This window comes from Astyanax mexicanus, chromosome 2 (assembly GCF_023375975.1).
Source record: "Astyanax mexicanus isolate ESR-SI-001 chromosome 2, AstMex3_surface, whole genome shotgun sequence".
In the NCBI taxonomy this organism is placed as follows: Eukaryota; Metazoa; Chordata; class Actinopteri; order Characiformes; family Acestrorhamphidae; genus Astyanax; species Astyanax mexicanus.
Genome location: NC_064409.1, coordinates 78089800 through 78106396, shown reverse-complemented (window position 1 = coordinate 78106396; position 16597 = coordinate 78089800). Strand labels below are relative to the sequence as shown.

General features: G+C 34.9%; 1 protein-coding gene across 1 annotated transcript in view; it reads right to left on the bottom strand.

Moving 5' to 3' along the window:
- Positions 1–16597, bottom strand: part of LOC103046422 (collagen alpha-3(IX) chain-like) — a 72232-nt gene that overhangs the window by 7632 nt on the left and 48003 nt on the right. Inside the window, exons 19-35 of the mRNA XM_049474913.1 lie at positions 15857–15910; positions 15639–15692; positions 12454–12507; positions 9856–9909; positions 9552–9605; positions 7725–7778; positions 7534–7587; positions 6332–6376; positions 6164–6217; positions 5534–5587; positions 4828–4881; positions 4100–4171; positions 3317–3352; positions 3167–3211; positions 2173–2205; positions 1924–2070; positions 394–448 (exon numbers count right to left, since the gene is read on the bottom strand). Of these exons, the coding sequence (XP_049330870.1) occupies positions 394–448; positions 1924–2070; positions 2173–2205; positions 3167–3211; positions 3317–3352; positions 4100–4171; positions 4828–4881; positions 5534–5587; positions 6164–6217; positions 6332–6376; positions 7534–7587; positions 7725–7778; positions 9552–9605; positions 9856–9909; positions 12454–12507; positions 15639–15692; positions 15857–15910 (973 nt within the window). The remainder of the gene's footprint in view (positions 1–393; positions 449–1923; positions 2071–2172; positions 2206–3166; positions 3212–3316; positions 3353–4099; positions 4172–4827; positions 4882–5533; positions 5588–6163; positions 6218–6331; positions 6377–7533; positions 7588–7724; positions 7779–9551; positions 9606–9855; positions 9910–12453; positions 12508–15638; positions 15693–15856; positions 15911–16597) is intronic.

The following is a 16597-nucleotide window of genomic DNA, read 5'->3' as shown; positions in this document are numbered from 1 at the left end:
CAAAACACAATTTTTGTGTGAATCAACTCCTCCTTTGTATAATTAATTTGTATCACTCCACAGAATGGTAAGAGCAGACTTATAAATAATACACCTTAGATGCAGCTCCTATTTTTGGAAGGTGGTAGATTTCAGCTTTTATCATTTTAATTTTTTTTATTCTAATAAATTTCTTCCAAAAATGGAAATGTAAAACATTGTTAAATGCAATGTTTTATTTTAATGTTTTCCATATACAGCCAGATTAAAACAGATCCACCATATGACCAAAACAAAATGAATAAAAAAAATAAAAAGACTATTTGTAGAGTATTTATATCAAATTAATAAAACTATCAACTCAATTAGACTCAATCATTAAAATCAAGGTAAAAAAATTAGTGCTAAACTTGCCTTCAACGACTGCTGCACAGAGTTCCCGGATCTTCTCATCACTAAATTTGGGACCCTAAGGAGAACAAACAGGATAGAAAAACATTAATGTCTTAATAATATCAATTAAGATAAAATATAATGATTATGGTATGATAACATTGCTACAAGTAAAAAGACTGTTATGCAATCAGTGACCCTAACTTTTCTCAACCCACACTCAACTGTACTATTCTAACAGGACCATGCTCATCCACATACTGCTATTTTTCACTATTTAGTAAATATTAATTTAATATTACATTAATGATGTCCTGCAACCAGTCGCCCTATTTTTCTCAACCCACTATTGCACTAGGTGCCCTATTCCTAATCCAAATGTTGCTATTTATTGAATATTACTTTAATCTTACATTAATAAGGTCCTGCAACCAGTGATTCCAACAGGACAATACTCGTCCACATACTGCCTTTTTCATGTTTTATATAATGTTAATTTAACATTATATTAATGAGGTTCCTGCAACCAGTGACCCTACTTTTTCCTCAACCCACTATTGCACTAGTGCACTATTCCTCGTCCACATGTTGCTATTTATTTATTTATTTATTTATTTATTCAATAACACATTACTGTTTTCATGTATATATTTCCATCCTGGATGTAAATTTACCACCAATTTAATATTTATATTTAGTTTATTTCTTTCTTTATTGTATATTTTCTACTTTTATCTTTATGAGGCATATTTGGCGAGGAGCAAAGAAAGAATTTCATTGTACGAGGAAACTTGTTTCTTACTGTGCACATGACAATAAACTTTTTAAATCTTTGAATCAAATTTTTTACTATTTATAATACTGATACCAATACTGAACCCACACTCTTATGCCCTGTACCAAAAAGGACAATGCTCATCCACATACTGCTATTTTACATGTTTTATTAAATATTACTTTAATGTTATGTTAATAAGGTCCTGCAATCAGTGGCCCTATATTTTATAAACGTTCACTGTGGTGCACTATTCCAGCAGGACCATGCTCGTCCACATACTGCTATTTTTCACTATTTATGGTATATTTCTTTAATGTAACATTAATAAGGTTCCTGCAACCAGTAGCCCTACTTTTTCTCAACCATCTATTGCACTAGTGCACTATTCCTCATCCACATGTTGCTGTTTTTTCACTATTTATGGAATATTACTTTAACCTTATGTTAATAAGGTCCTGCATTTTCTAAACCAACACTCTGGTGCACTATTCCAACAGGACAATGTTCGTCCACATACTGCTATTTTTTACGTTTTATGAAATATTACTTTAATGTTATGTTAATGAAGTCCTGTAACCAGTGGCCCGTCATTTTCTAAACCCACTTTTGCACTAGTGCACTATTTCTCATTCACATGTTGCGATTTTTCACTATTTATAACAGTGATACCAATTCTGAACCCACACTCTGTTGCACTATTCCAACACAACAATACTGTGCCGCTCATGTTTCATATTTATTTAATAGTTTTTAACCCCTGGCGGATGACTCACAGGGAATCCTCGGGGTCCTGGGGGTCCCGGCTGTCCTCGCTCCCCCTCCAGGCCTCTGGCCCCCTGGGGTCCGGCCAGCCCCTCGTGCCCCGGCTGTCCTGGACGTCCGTCGGCTCCTGTAGGTCCTCTGTGTCCTTTCTCTCCTTGCTGCAGAAACACAGTACAGTATATTCCAGCAGCTGAAGAAGAATTACAGTGATCTTAAGTAGTAAAGATAAAAAATGAAGAAAAAAGAATATGGTAACTGACCATTCCTTTGAGTCCTGTGATACCTGGGGGACCCTGAAATAAATAAAGAAAGAATTTTATTAGCTAACAAATACACACTTTTCACAAAAATAAAAACCTTATTGAATATTATTAAGGTAGGCTAGACAACAGAAATGTTCTAATATTTTAAATATTATATCAACCTTGTTAGCTGAACCTGTTTATCCCTATAAAAAGTTATAAATGCTGCTTTGAATGCAAAAGAAAATGTTGGCTAAAAATAAACATTATATATTTATAACTGTGTAATTACATATTTACCTTCCATGTAATAAAAGTATAACTACTGGTGAAGTACAAATTATTATTAAATATTTATTACAGATGTACAGGTTATATAATTAATATATGTTTTAGTGTCTATATACTTTGTAGTATTATGCTATAATTACATATCATTTTAAGAAATATACAGAAGTGTACATAACTTATTTCACACACACACACACACACACACACACACACACACACACACACACATTGTTATATGTGAAAAAACATACAGTATTACACACATGTAATTACATATAAATGCACTTTTACAGTAGTTTACCTGTAATTGCACTGTTATTACATGATTGTTAATGTGTAACTACACATTTATTAAAAAATGGGGCCAAAAATGATCAGTTTAAGCAGAATATGAAGAAATTTTAATGTCCTTAACTTTAATATTCAGACAGATTTTTTTGTTGTTTGTTTTTTTTGCTAGTTCTACACTAAAAGCTTGCCCCTGTTTCTTCCAGTTCTGTAATGTTATGTTATGTTATTTTAACATAGAATGTGATATTATTCCTGAGATAGATTTCCACACCTATCTTTTTGAGCATTGTTGGTTCAAATTCTAGTGTTTTTAAAGCTATAGAACTATAGAAAAATCATTTAATCTATATAATCACACAGCTGAACTCTATGCACCACTATACAGTATTTAGCTATAATTAGGAATTAAAATAAATGCAGGACACTCTACCTGGTCACCTTTAATACCTGGCTCTCCATTAACACCGGGGTCACCCTGCAGACGGAAGTTAAATTAGGTGAAATAAAGTAAATAATGAGAAGAACAGTAAATTAAGGTTCTGAATTAAGAATGAAATTAATTCAGTCCTCCAGCACTTACCTCACTTCCTTTAGGACCAACTGGACCTATGGGACCCTGCAATACAACACACACACTGTTATATACACTACACACACTCCCATTTACACTACAGCACCACGTGTGCACCTTCTTAACAGTGCACTGTTCACAATCATACAGTCAATACTTCTTCTCCTCCTCCTCTCCCTGAGAGCACTCCATTCCCTCACTGCTGATCCCGCCATCGATTATTCACAGCTCCCTTCGTCCTCTTTATTTCCACCAGGGCTGTTAATTGAGGACGTGTCCTCTTCTACAGTAATGACCTGATCATTATCTCCTCCAGCGTGCTGTAGATCACCCAGAGTATTGATCTAAAGGGGGAGCTGAGTGAGGTCACAGTCAGGAATAGACTGGGGTTAAAACCTGCCCCGGGTTCCTTTAAAAATCAAATAGGGTTCAAATGGATGCCAGAGAAAAAAAAAACACTAGAGAAACTTCCGATCAACTTCACATCATCTTGTGCAAACTGAAAACGTGCAAAAGACATCAACTAATTCCTTTTAAGAGGCAGGAAAGCACAGCAACTCGCGGTTCTGATACAGCAGCTCACAGACGCAGCCTTGTGCTGATCCACATCACCCTAGGAGTGATGAGGGGAAAGAGCGCCACCTATTGTATCCACCCAGAGAGAGCAAGACTCTCAATTGTGCTCTCTCAGGACTCTGGTAGCTGATGGCGCAGTCAGTGGCGCACCTGTATTTTGCAGTGTCTGAACTGACCGAGGTTAATAATGACAATAATGAGCATTCTTAAACTCACCTGATCTCCTTTGTGACCTGTGTGACCTTTGATTCCACGAGGACCCATCATACCCCGATCTCCTTTCTCACCCTGTGGAGAACATTTAAAACAACCATGAATCATCTTTCAGACAGTTCTGATTCTGCAAAGCTGAGTATAGGATAAATAAATATGACTGAAATTGAGAATTTACAACACATCATCACTGTCCAATGAAAAACAAGCAACTACATTTTTGTCGATTATTAGCTTACTACATAATATGAACACAAAAAATGTCCCTTACATCGTGCCAAGATTTCTTAAAGAACAGCCCAATAGAAATACTCCAAAAGGACCTGAAATTAACTTATTTTACATTGACTTCCATTGAAAGTTTAAATGTTTTTTTTTATCTTCTGTAAAGTTGCTGTTTCGGAGATACTTGTTTTTGTTTTTTTTTTTGGCAGCAGGGGTACCAAAAATGTCTGTTAAAACTATTTTTTTTCTCCATATATTGTTGAATACTAAGTTGCCGTTTTTACTTAACTGGTCTTTTACATGTATTTTTTTTTATATTTTCTTGCAGTTACTGTAGAAACTGTGTTTGAATTTGAAACTCATTAAAACAGAGGGTGGGAAAATTGTGTAAAATTACAGAAAATGTTGCTATTTTTTATTAAAGAGAAAACATTTGTAAAAACATTACATTCCTGTCATTTTAATGTAATAAATATTTTTTAGTTCTGGTTCTTTGATGGACTCACCGTGGGGCCCTGGGCTCCTGTGGCGCCAACTGGACCCTGCTTTCCTGTCTCACCCTTAAGCAAAAATAAATAATAAATAATACAGCATATTAAAATATGTAGAAATTTGTTAGATTTATCTTTAAACAATGTTAGTCATCCAATAAACAGCTCATAAACTTTCATAAATGATCTATCAGAAGGCAAAATTGACATTGACACACATGTGTAATTACATAACAAGCACAACTGTAATAAATCTATACCAATGCATAGTTTACCAGTAGTTACACTGTTATTACATGGTTGTTAATGTATAACTACACAGTTATTACATAAATGTATTAAAAGTGGGACCAAAAATGATCATTTTAAGCATTTAATCATTTTTATCATTTTGTCTAAAGGGACTGTATAGGCTGTGCATGTCTTTCATTTGGACATATTGTCTGTATCCATTACCTAATTCTCAAAATATTAAAATTGAATTCTATATTTTTATATTTTCATATTTGTTCGATCTTCCACCAGTGTGGTAAACTGTAATAACCACAACAATCACCAGAAGGTGCCAATAACTACAAGTGCAAATATCAGATATCAGGGGGGAAAGACAATACAGTAAATGCTATTGACTTTATCAATCTATTGATGAGAAATAGACTGAGATGATTTAATACAATAATATTTATTATATAGGCAGGTTTTATAGTTAAAGTCTACATACAGTGGCTCCTTTGGCTCCAGGGACTCCATCCTGTCCAGGAGCTCCAGTTTCACCCTGTGGAAATTACAATAGATTAATTTAAACTGCTTGTTATGGTAACAAAGCATTTAATATTTACAATATATTAAATATAATCAATCAATACATAATAATAGATGATTAGAAGATCTGTAACAACCAAAAAAATTATAAAACCCAGAACAGGTAATAATCAGTTTCAGTCTGATGCAGCATTGCCGATTAGCATCACTGCGCTAACGCTCGAAAGGAAATCACAGCGACTCGGTTTTGATACATCAGCTCACAGACGCAGTCTTGTGCTGATCTACATCACCCTAGGAGTGATGAGGAGAAAGAGCGCCATCTACTACTGTACCCACCCAGAGAGACAGAAAGACCAATTGTGCTCTCTCAGGACTCTGGCAGCTGATGGCAAGCCACATAAACAGTAACAGGAGGATTGCTGACTGTTGACTGTTGTCAGGGTTTTAATCAGCTAGTGGCGCACCTGTATTTTACCGGGATTCGAACCAGTGATCTCCCGATCATAGTGACAGCACTTTAGTCTGCTGGACCACTTTGAGCCATATAGTGATTTTTGAAATTAATATTAATAAAGATTAAACTTACAGGTTTTCCAGGGATGCCAGCTGGACCTACAGCACCTTCAGCTCCAGTGTCACCCTGTAACACACACACACACACACACACACACACACACATAAACATGAGTACACTGTGAATCGTGGCTTGGCTGCTCACATTGTATTATTCACTGTGTAAGATAATAATGCTCACCTTCTGACCAACAGCTCCCACAAGTCCTTGCTTTCCTGGTAACCCCTACATTACAGACACAAGACAAACATCTTCAGTATTTCTAGGTTCACACATACAGGGGTTGGACAATGAAACTGAAACACCTGGTTTTAGAGCACAATAATTTATTGAGGTGACGGACAGTTCTGGTGGAAACAGGAGAGTTGAGGTGCACATTGAATTCTGTGGTTTTATGTTTTTTGGATACAATCCGGGTTAGCACCTGAACATCCCTTTCAGACAGCTTCCTCTTACAGCGTCCACAGTTAATCCTGTTGGATGTGGTTGGTCCTTCTTGGTGGTATGCTGACATTACCCTGGATACCGTGGCTCTTGATTCATCATAAAGACTTGCTGTCTTGGTCACAGATGCTCCAGCAAGACGTGCACCAACAATTTGTCCTCTTTTGAACTCTGGTATGTCACCCATAATGTTGTGTGCATTGTAATATTTAGAGCAGAACTGTGCTCTTACCCTGCTAATTGAACCTTCACACTCTGCTCTTACTGGTGCAATGTGCAATTAATGAAGATTGAACACCAGGCTGCTGCAATTTAGCCATGAAACCTCCCACACTAAAATGACAGGTGTTTCAGTTTCATTGTCCAACCCCTGTATATCACAGATATGATCCTCCTCCAGAGATGAAGAATGGCCATAATGTACATGTTTAAATGTTTGTCTACCAAGCCTTCTTACTGGTAGTATTTAAGTATTCAAAGATATATTTCACAAAAGCTCTATTGCACAAGTAAGACACAAGTTTAATATTAATGTACAACATATTATTATTGAAGCTATTCGAGGCATTTCAGTATTAAAATCAGCCACAATTCCCTTCTTTCTCAAGTTAACAAATATATTAAATTCAGTGTGCATTAAAATTATCTTATATTTAAGCAGGACTATAGTTACTGCTCTTGAAGTTTATTTGCACCAGAGTTTTAGGGAGTTTTATCACTTGCTGTGGATCGATTGAGTAATTTCATTCCTCTCACTCCAGTCACTGCAGTGTGTTAGCTTGTTATGCTAACTGGCTAACATTATCTAGCGAGCTGTGTGCTTCTACACGGTGGTCTGCAGTGCCCTAGTGGTATGGCGGTATGTGAAGAATGCATACCAGTTCCAAATTATAAATTGGTATACCACCCAGCACTAGGTTACATATTAATACACTTACTGGAATTCCCACAATGCCTCTGACTCCAACGGCTCCAGGCAATCCAGGTTCCCCCTGTTACACGAACACACGAGAACCTTAAAATCTTAATACCCTACTGTTCACATTTTAATATACATAATTTACCAGAATTCATCAAAACTCTGAAATTCATTAGTGCTAAATAATATGATGCAGACTGTAACACTTACCTTCTCTCCTGGAAGACCAACAGGACCATCTGCTCCGTTCTTCCCTGGCTCTCCCTACAACCAGTACAGTTTCATCATCATCATCATCATCATCATCATCATCATCATCATCTTCATCATCATCATCATCATCATAATCATCATCATCATCATCATCATCATTACTATCATTACTATTATCATCACCATCATTGTCACCACCACCATCACTGTCATCATCCATATAATCACTATCAATATCATCCTCATCATTACTATCATCATCATCATCTTCTTCATCATCATCATCATCATCATCATCTTCATCTTCATCATCATCATCATCATCATCATCACAATTATTATCATTACTATTATCATCACCATCACTGTCACCACCATCACCATCATTGTCATCATCATCATCACCATCACTATTAATATCATCATCATCATCATCATCATCATCATCATCATCACTATCAATATCATCATCATCATCATCATCATCACTATCAATATCATCATCATCATCATCATCATCATCACTATCAATATCATCATCATCATCATCATCATCATCATCATTACTATTAGTATCATCACCACCGTCATTGTCATCACAATAATCAACACTATTTTCGTCACCAGAGTTACCACCATAATCATCATTACTATCATCAGTAATCACTATTATCACATTCATTTGGTATCATCGCCTCGTTTAACATCACTATCACTTTTATCACTATTACTATCATTACTTTCATCACTATTAGTATCATCATTGTCACTTTTATTTTCTCTGTCATCTTAATGTTCATCATCACCATTGCTTTATCAGCATCAGCATCTCTATTATCACTTTCATCATGACCATCTCTTCCATCTTCACTATCACTTCCATGATCATCACTTTCATCACTATCACTTTCATCATGACCATCTCTTCCATCTCCACTATCACTTCCATGATCATTACTTTCATCACTATCACTTTCATCATGACCATCTCTTCCATCTTCACTATCACTTCCATGATCATCACTTTCATCACTATCACTTTCATCATGACCATCTCTTCCATCTTCACTATCACTTCCATGATCATCACTTTCATCACTATCACTTTCATCATGACCATCTCTTCCATCTTCACTATCACTTCCATGATCATCACTTTCATCACTATCACTTTAATCATCATTTTCATCATTAATACTTTCATCATCACTATCATCACTTTCATCATCCTCATCACTTTCATCATCACTATTACTTTCATCATCACTATCACTTTCATCACTATTCATTTAATTTCTTTCATCACTATTATTTTCATCATGACCATCACTTTCATCACAATTACTTTTATCATCACTATAACTTGCATCACTATTACTTTCATCATTATCATCGCTTTCATCATCACTATCACTTTCATCATGACCATCACTTTCATCACAATTACTTTTATCACTATCACTTTCATCACTATTACTTTCATCACTATCATCACTTTCATTATCACTTTCACTTTCATCATCACTATCACTTCCATCACTATTACTTTCATCACTATCATCACTTTCATTATCACTATCACTTTCATCATCACTATCACTTTCATCACTTTCATTGCAATTACTTTCATTGCTATCACTTTCATCACTATTACTTTCATCACTATCATCAGTTCCATCATCACTATCACTTTCATCACTTTCATCACAATTACTTTCAGTTTCATCACTTTCATCACTACTATCACAGTATTGCTGTCATTATGTTTGATGAATTCTCACCAGATCTGATATAAATCTGAAGCTAAATGAAATGTGATCTCACCGTGTCTCCTTTAAGTCCTGTAGCTCCTCTCTGTCCTGAAGGACCAGCTGCACCCTGCAGTACAGAAAACACAGTGAGTAACAGGACTTTATCTACATCAGAGCTTTAGACTGAAAGCTCTGCTTTATATTATATCAGTATTTCATGATAAATGGACGAATAGAAATTCTCTACAATGACTTAAAAAATAAAGTTATGGTTAACATTAAAACGAGTTTTCCAATTGACAGATTACAGATTACAGATTACAATCATAAATCACATTCTGAACCATTATGGAAACAGAGACTGAAAGAACTCTTACATCATCACCCTTAGGTCCAGGATGTCCATCACGTCCTCGGATTCCTTCAACACCCTATTAAACAATACATCACATAATAATTCATCACATCATCACATTACATCACATAAACAACAACAATTCAGCACAATTTGTGATTGACTTCATAATAAAAATATTTAAGGTAAATAGCGTGAATAGCCTATGATGCTAAATTATTTATTTTTTCAACACCCAGTTTACAAACATTTTATCATTGCTGTCCAATGAAAAGCAAGTATCTCCATTTTTTACATTTTTTACTGCACATAATTTGAACAGACAAACTGTCCCTTACATTTTCTTAAAAAAAAAATCTTGATGAATGGACCAATAGAAACTCTTCAAAATGACCTAAAATAAACTCTTTTTACATTGACGTCCATTGAAAGTTTAAAAGTTTATTTTTTCTCTCTACTGTTAAGTTGCGGTTTGGAGATACTTGTTTTTCACTGGACAGCAGCGATATGCATAGTTTTAAAATTAATTTGATATAATACTCATTTCATTAATTTCTTTGATTGTGTGGCAATTATACAATCAATCAATCAATCAATCAATTAACCAATCATCCAACCATCCAATCAAGGGACATTCCAGGATTTTGGTACATTTCCTGTCCCACCACTTAAATTTCAAATGTACATATCCAAAATATCTAAACGACTATTTTTTGTGAAAAATGTACGTGTTATAAGACAAACTGTAAAATATGGTGGAAAAATAAGCTCCTTAGATATTATTCAAAAGACCGAATACCTTTGGACCACCTCAAAAAATGGCCGCTTTCTCTTGTCCCACACATTGGGTGACCAACTCCTTTGGCAAATTTAACAATTAAAATAAGCTCTAAATAAATGACTTCCTCTCGTATATTGTTGATATGCATCTCCTTTACTTATGAAAACAACTTCTTTGGTCTACACTGTTTTGCATGTTACAGTTTTTATGCTATTAATTTGTGTCCCACAACATGCGCTCAACCCTGTTACCATAAGGAATTTTACCTGCAGAGAAAAGAGTTAAAAATATTTGTCTACTGGCACAAAGGAAGTGACATCACAAGGACATTTTCTTACTCATATTGTAAGACTAATAATGAGTCAAAAAATTTACTTTATATACTTATATAACCATGTTTGTCCTTGATCTTGTATACATAGCTAAATTTTACAGTTAGCATCTGTTCCTGGGGTTAAAACACAACTTAGCCTAGATTTACAACCCTGTTACTCACAACCCTGTTACTGTAAGTTACCAGATATATTGCATAATCTAATTTAAAAAGCTGCTTTGATACCTGAGCTTGACGAATCAAACTTTTTGATAGTCTATTACCTGTATTTAATAAATATATGACTAAAAATGATCAAATTGAAGATCAAATTTTCAGAAGTGACCAACCCTGAAATGTACCAAAATCCTGGAATGTCCCTCAATCATTTTCAGTCCAATATATAATGAAACAAATTAAATACATATATCACTTTTAAACAGATGCCTATCATCACTATTAGTTTCATCACCACCGTCATTATCATCACATTAATCAACATTATCATTATTTTCCACCATAGTTACTACCATAGTCATCATTACTATCATCAGTAATCACTATCATCACGTTCGATTGGTATCATTGTCTTTTAACATCACTATCACTTTTATCACTATTACTATAATTACTTTCATCACTATCAGTATCATCGTCACTTTTATTTTCTCTGTCATCTTAATTTTCATCACCATCGCTGTTATCATCATCAGCATCTCTATTGTCACTTTCATCATGACCATCACTTTCATCTTTATTACTTTCATCATCATTATCATCACTTTCATCATCCTTATCACTTGTATTACTATTAATTTAATTTCTTTCATCATAACCATCCCTTTCATCTTCACTCTCACTTCCATGATCATCACTTTCATCACTATCACTTTCATCATGAACATCACTTTCATCACTATTACTTTCATCATCACTATCATCACTTTCATCATCCTTATCACTATCATCATCACTATTACTTTCATCACAATTACTTTCATCATCACTATCACGTTCATCACTTTCATCACCATTACTTTCATCTCTATCATCACTTTCATCATCACTGTCACCTTTATCACTTCCATCATTAACATCACTATCATCATCACTATTACAGTATTGCTGTCATTATGTTTGATCATATCTCACCAGATCTGATATAAATCTTTAGCTAATTTAAATGTGATCTCACCGTGTCTCCTTTGAGTCCTGTAGCTCCTCTCTGTCCTTTTAAACAGATGTATTGTCCAAGAAAAAGTGTTCACATGTTCGCTTTACTAAAGTGAGGCTAAATCCGATTCCGCTCAGTAACACTGACTCTACCTGACTTTACCTGAGGCAATCTAACCTTTACACACAGAACATTTCCTCAGGCGTGGAGTGACCTGGAGCACTGCTCTCTATTCTGAGATGATCTGAGTATAGAGAGCTGACCACTGCTGACCACCCTGCTCATAAATACCACATGAGCTCAGAGCTAGCTGATTCAGAATCATCCAATCAATGAAGCTCTGAACACTTACTGGAGCTCCTGGAGGTCCGGTGGGTCCAGGAATACCGTTGAAACCAGGAGGTCCCTGAAAATAGAGGAAAACATTGGTGCATGAGCTGCACTTTATTAATTTTCCACATGTTTTTGGCTAGGCTAAGCGCACAAAGCTAACCAGCTAATCAGCTATGCTCTTTTAGTAATGTAAGATGTTTCAAGCATACAGGAAATGGATACAACAAGAGCTTCCCATTGTATAATAATAACTGCATGGTTGATGAAGTTTGTTTAATTAGGTGATGCAGGGAGTAGCTTCTCAGAAATGAATTGGTTTGATGGCTTGTGATCATCCATCTTCCTCTTGATTATATTCCAGATATTTTCAATTTGGTCAAATTAAAGAAACTCATAATTTAAGGGTGTCTCATATTTTTTATATTTTTCGTATTCTGTGACCTTGCTCTGTTCGCTCCACACAGCTGCAGTACTGAGTTTTAAACGCTGATTAAGCTCTGCTGTGGTCTGATGGTTCTCTGCTGTACAGTACACACTGCTGGAATCAGTGGATGTAATTGAACAGATATGCTAACACTGCTAAAATGAATGTCATACACAGGAACAGTGATTATGCTAACCGGCCCTTACTGAATGGATTCACTGATAGCATTATTAGCATTTTGTTAAGTGCAAATATTCTCTCCTCCTTTTTTCCAATAGTCTCTGAAGGTGTGTTTGATTCTCTTTTATCTTGTCTTCTCTGGGTCATATCAGGAGTTTTGGATAAAAATGCCAGCAAAAGTGCTGATTGGTTGTCTATAATAACTGCTACTCAGTGCTGAAGGATTTGCTATCATTACTGCTACTGATGTTGATTGGTTCTATTACTGTTATTGAGTACTGATTGGTTAGTATTACAGGTATTTAATGCTAATTGGTTAGCATCACTGTTACTGCATGTGAGTGTTACTGTTACTGAGTGCTAATTGGTTAGTATTACTGACTACTGTCTGGTTAGTATTACCGTTACTGACTACTGATTGGTTAGTGTTACTGTTACTGAGTGCTAATTGGTTAGTATTACTGACTACTGATTGGTTAGTATTACTGTTACTGGCTGCTGATTGGCTGGTATTACTGTGGCTAAGTGTCAGAATTACTGTTACTAAGTGCTGATTGGTTAGTATTAATATTACTGAGTGTCAGCAATACTATTTGTTAGTATTACAGGTATTTAATGCTAATTGGTTAGTATTACTGTTACTGCATGTGAGTATTACTGTTACTGAGTGCTAATTGGTTAGCATTACGGTTATTAAGAGCTGATTGGTTAGTATTACTGTTACAGAGTTTTAGCATTACTGTTACTGACTACTGATTGGCTGGTATCACTGTTACTTAGTGTCAGCATTACTGTTACTGAGTGTGGATTGTTAGTATTACTGTTAGTGACGTGTGATTTGCTAGTATTACTGTTACTGACAACTGATTGGCTAGTATCACTTTTGGTGACTTCTGGTTGGTTACCATTGCTGTTACTGACTACTGATTGGTTAGTATTACTGCTACTGACGACTCATTGGTTAGTATTACTGTTACTGACTACTGATTGGTTAGTATTACTGTTACTGACTTCTGATTGGATAGTATTACTGTTAGTGACTGCTGATTGGTTAGTATTACTGTCACTGACTACTGATTGGATAGTATTACTGTTAGTGACTGCTGATTGGTTAGTATTACTGTAAGTGACTACTGATTGGTTAGTATTACTGTTACTGACTACTGATTGGATAGTATTACTGTTAGTGACTGCTGATTGGTTAGTATTACTGTAAGTGACTACTTATTCGTTAGCATTACTGTTACTGAATACTGATTGGTTAGTATTACTGTTCCTGACTACTGATTGGTTAGTATCTGTTACTGACTTCTGATTGGTTAGTATTACTGTTACTGACTACTCATTGGTTAGTATTACTGTTACTGACTACTGATTGGTTAGTATTACTGTTACTGACTACTGATTGGATAGTATTACTGTTAGTGACTGCTGATTCATTAGTATTACTGTAAGTGACTACTGATTCGTTAGCATTACTGTTAGTGAATACTGATTGGTTAGTATTACAGTTACCGAGTGTTAGCATTACTGTCACTGACTTCTGATTGGTTAGTATTACTGTTACTGACTACTGATTGGTTAGTATTACTGTTACTGACTTCTGATTGGTTAGTATTACTGTTCCTGACTACTGATTGGTTAGTATCTGTTACTGACTTCTGATTGGTTAGTATTACTGTTACTGACTACTCATTGGTTAGTATTACTGTTACTGACTACTGATTGGTTAGTATTACTGTTACTGACTACCAGTGTTGGGCACGTTACTTTGAAAAAGTAATTAGTTATAGTTACTCGTTACTTCTCCAAAAAAGTAACTGAGTTACTAACGGAGTTACTCCACTATAAAAGTAACTAGTTACCAGTAAAAGTAACTATCGCGTTACTTTTATTATTCGCCCGTCAAAAAAAAAGGAAATGAATTATGTATTTACTATTATTAGAAAAATACCAAACGATAATAAACCCAAAATGTTGACAAAAATATAATCTAACGAATTACAAAAATTACTGACTACTGATTGGTTAGTATCTGTTACTGACTTCTGATTGGTTAGTATTACTGTTACTGACTACTCATTGGTTAGTATTACTGTTACTGACTACTGATTGGTTAGTATTACTGTTACTGACTACTCATTGGTTAGTATTACTGTTACTGACTACTCATTGGTTAGTATTACTGTTACTGACTACTGATTGGTTAGTATTACTGTTACTGACTACTGATTGGATAGTATTACTGTTAGTGACTGCTGATTCGTTAGTATTACTGTAAGTGACTACTGATTCGTTAGCATTACTGTTACTGACTACTGATTGGTTAGTATTACTGTTACTGACTACTGATTGGTTAGTATTACTGTTACTGACTACTGATTGGTTAGTATTACTGTTACAGACTACTAATTGGTTAATATTACTGTTAGTGACTACTGATTGGTAGCTAAATATTACTACAGTACTTGCAGAGTTTATAAACTCTATGTATTTATTCATTCAGACATGTATTTTCTTAGTATACAGTTTTTAAAGGCTCTCAATAGATTCAACGAGAATGTGTGTTTTTTTTCTTATCTTCTCCTCGAAGCTCTTACCCGATCTCCCTTATCTCCATGGTCTCCAGGGTATCCAATAGGTCCTCTCTGACCCTGCAAAGTGTGAAATTGAGAGAATATTTTACACTATAAGAAATATAAAACTCATATCGATTGGATTCAGACAATAGAAACAGGGATGTCAGGGATGGACTGCAGGAAAATGAAAGCTGAAGTGTTTCTCAAAGAAAAGAACAGTATGTTTAGAGATCTCTTACATCCTCTCCTGGACGTCCTGGAGGACCGGGCTCTCCAGCCACTCCTGAATCTCCCTTTAAATAAAAGACAAAGACATTCTTTAGAACATCAGACAAAAAAGTCAAGGATTAACTGTTTCAGAAGTATGACAAGCCACAGCCTTGTACACAGTGTTCAATCGCAAAGAATCTTGTATTGAATAATAAAAAAAAAACAGGGTACTAAAGCTTCCTTTTAGTTGTACAGTTTTCCCTATCATACAGTCCCCTCTAAAAATATGGGACCAGTAAGACCAATCACATTATATCTGCTGTAGACTGAACAAATTTGGGTTTAACATTTAAAGATAAATATGATACAAAAAAAAAAATCAACATTTCAGCTTTTATTTCCAGGTATTTAAAGGTGTACAGTAAAATCTATAGTGTTAAAATCAAAGTGTAATCATTTTTTGACTCCCTGCGTGTTCATTATTTGAAAAAATTACTGCGTAAACCACTACCTTCCTAAAACTAGTAAATAAATGGAAACAAAGAAAACAATTAAAAAGAAGAGGAAGGGATATACATTTCAGATGGGTAGCATTTTTTTTATTTTGCTAGTTTAGAAATTACTTTGATTTGATGTAATAATGATGCCAAAGGGGATCCAAAATTCTAAAACAGAATTTTAGTAAAATAAGTTAAATGCAAATTTTAAAACAAAAAGACGTAGTGTTAATAATATTGATTAACAGTAATTAATTATACACAGTGTCATGG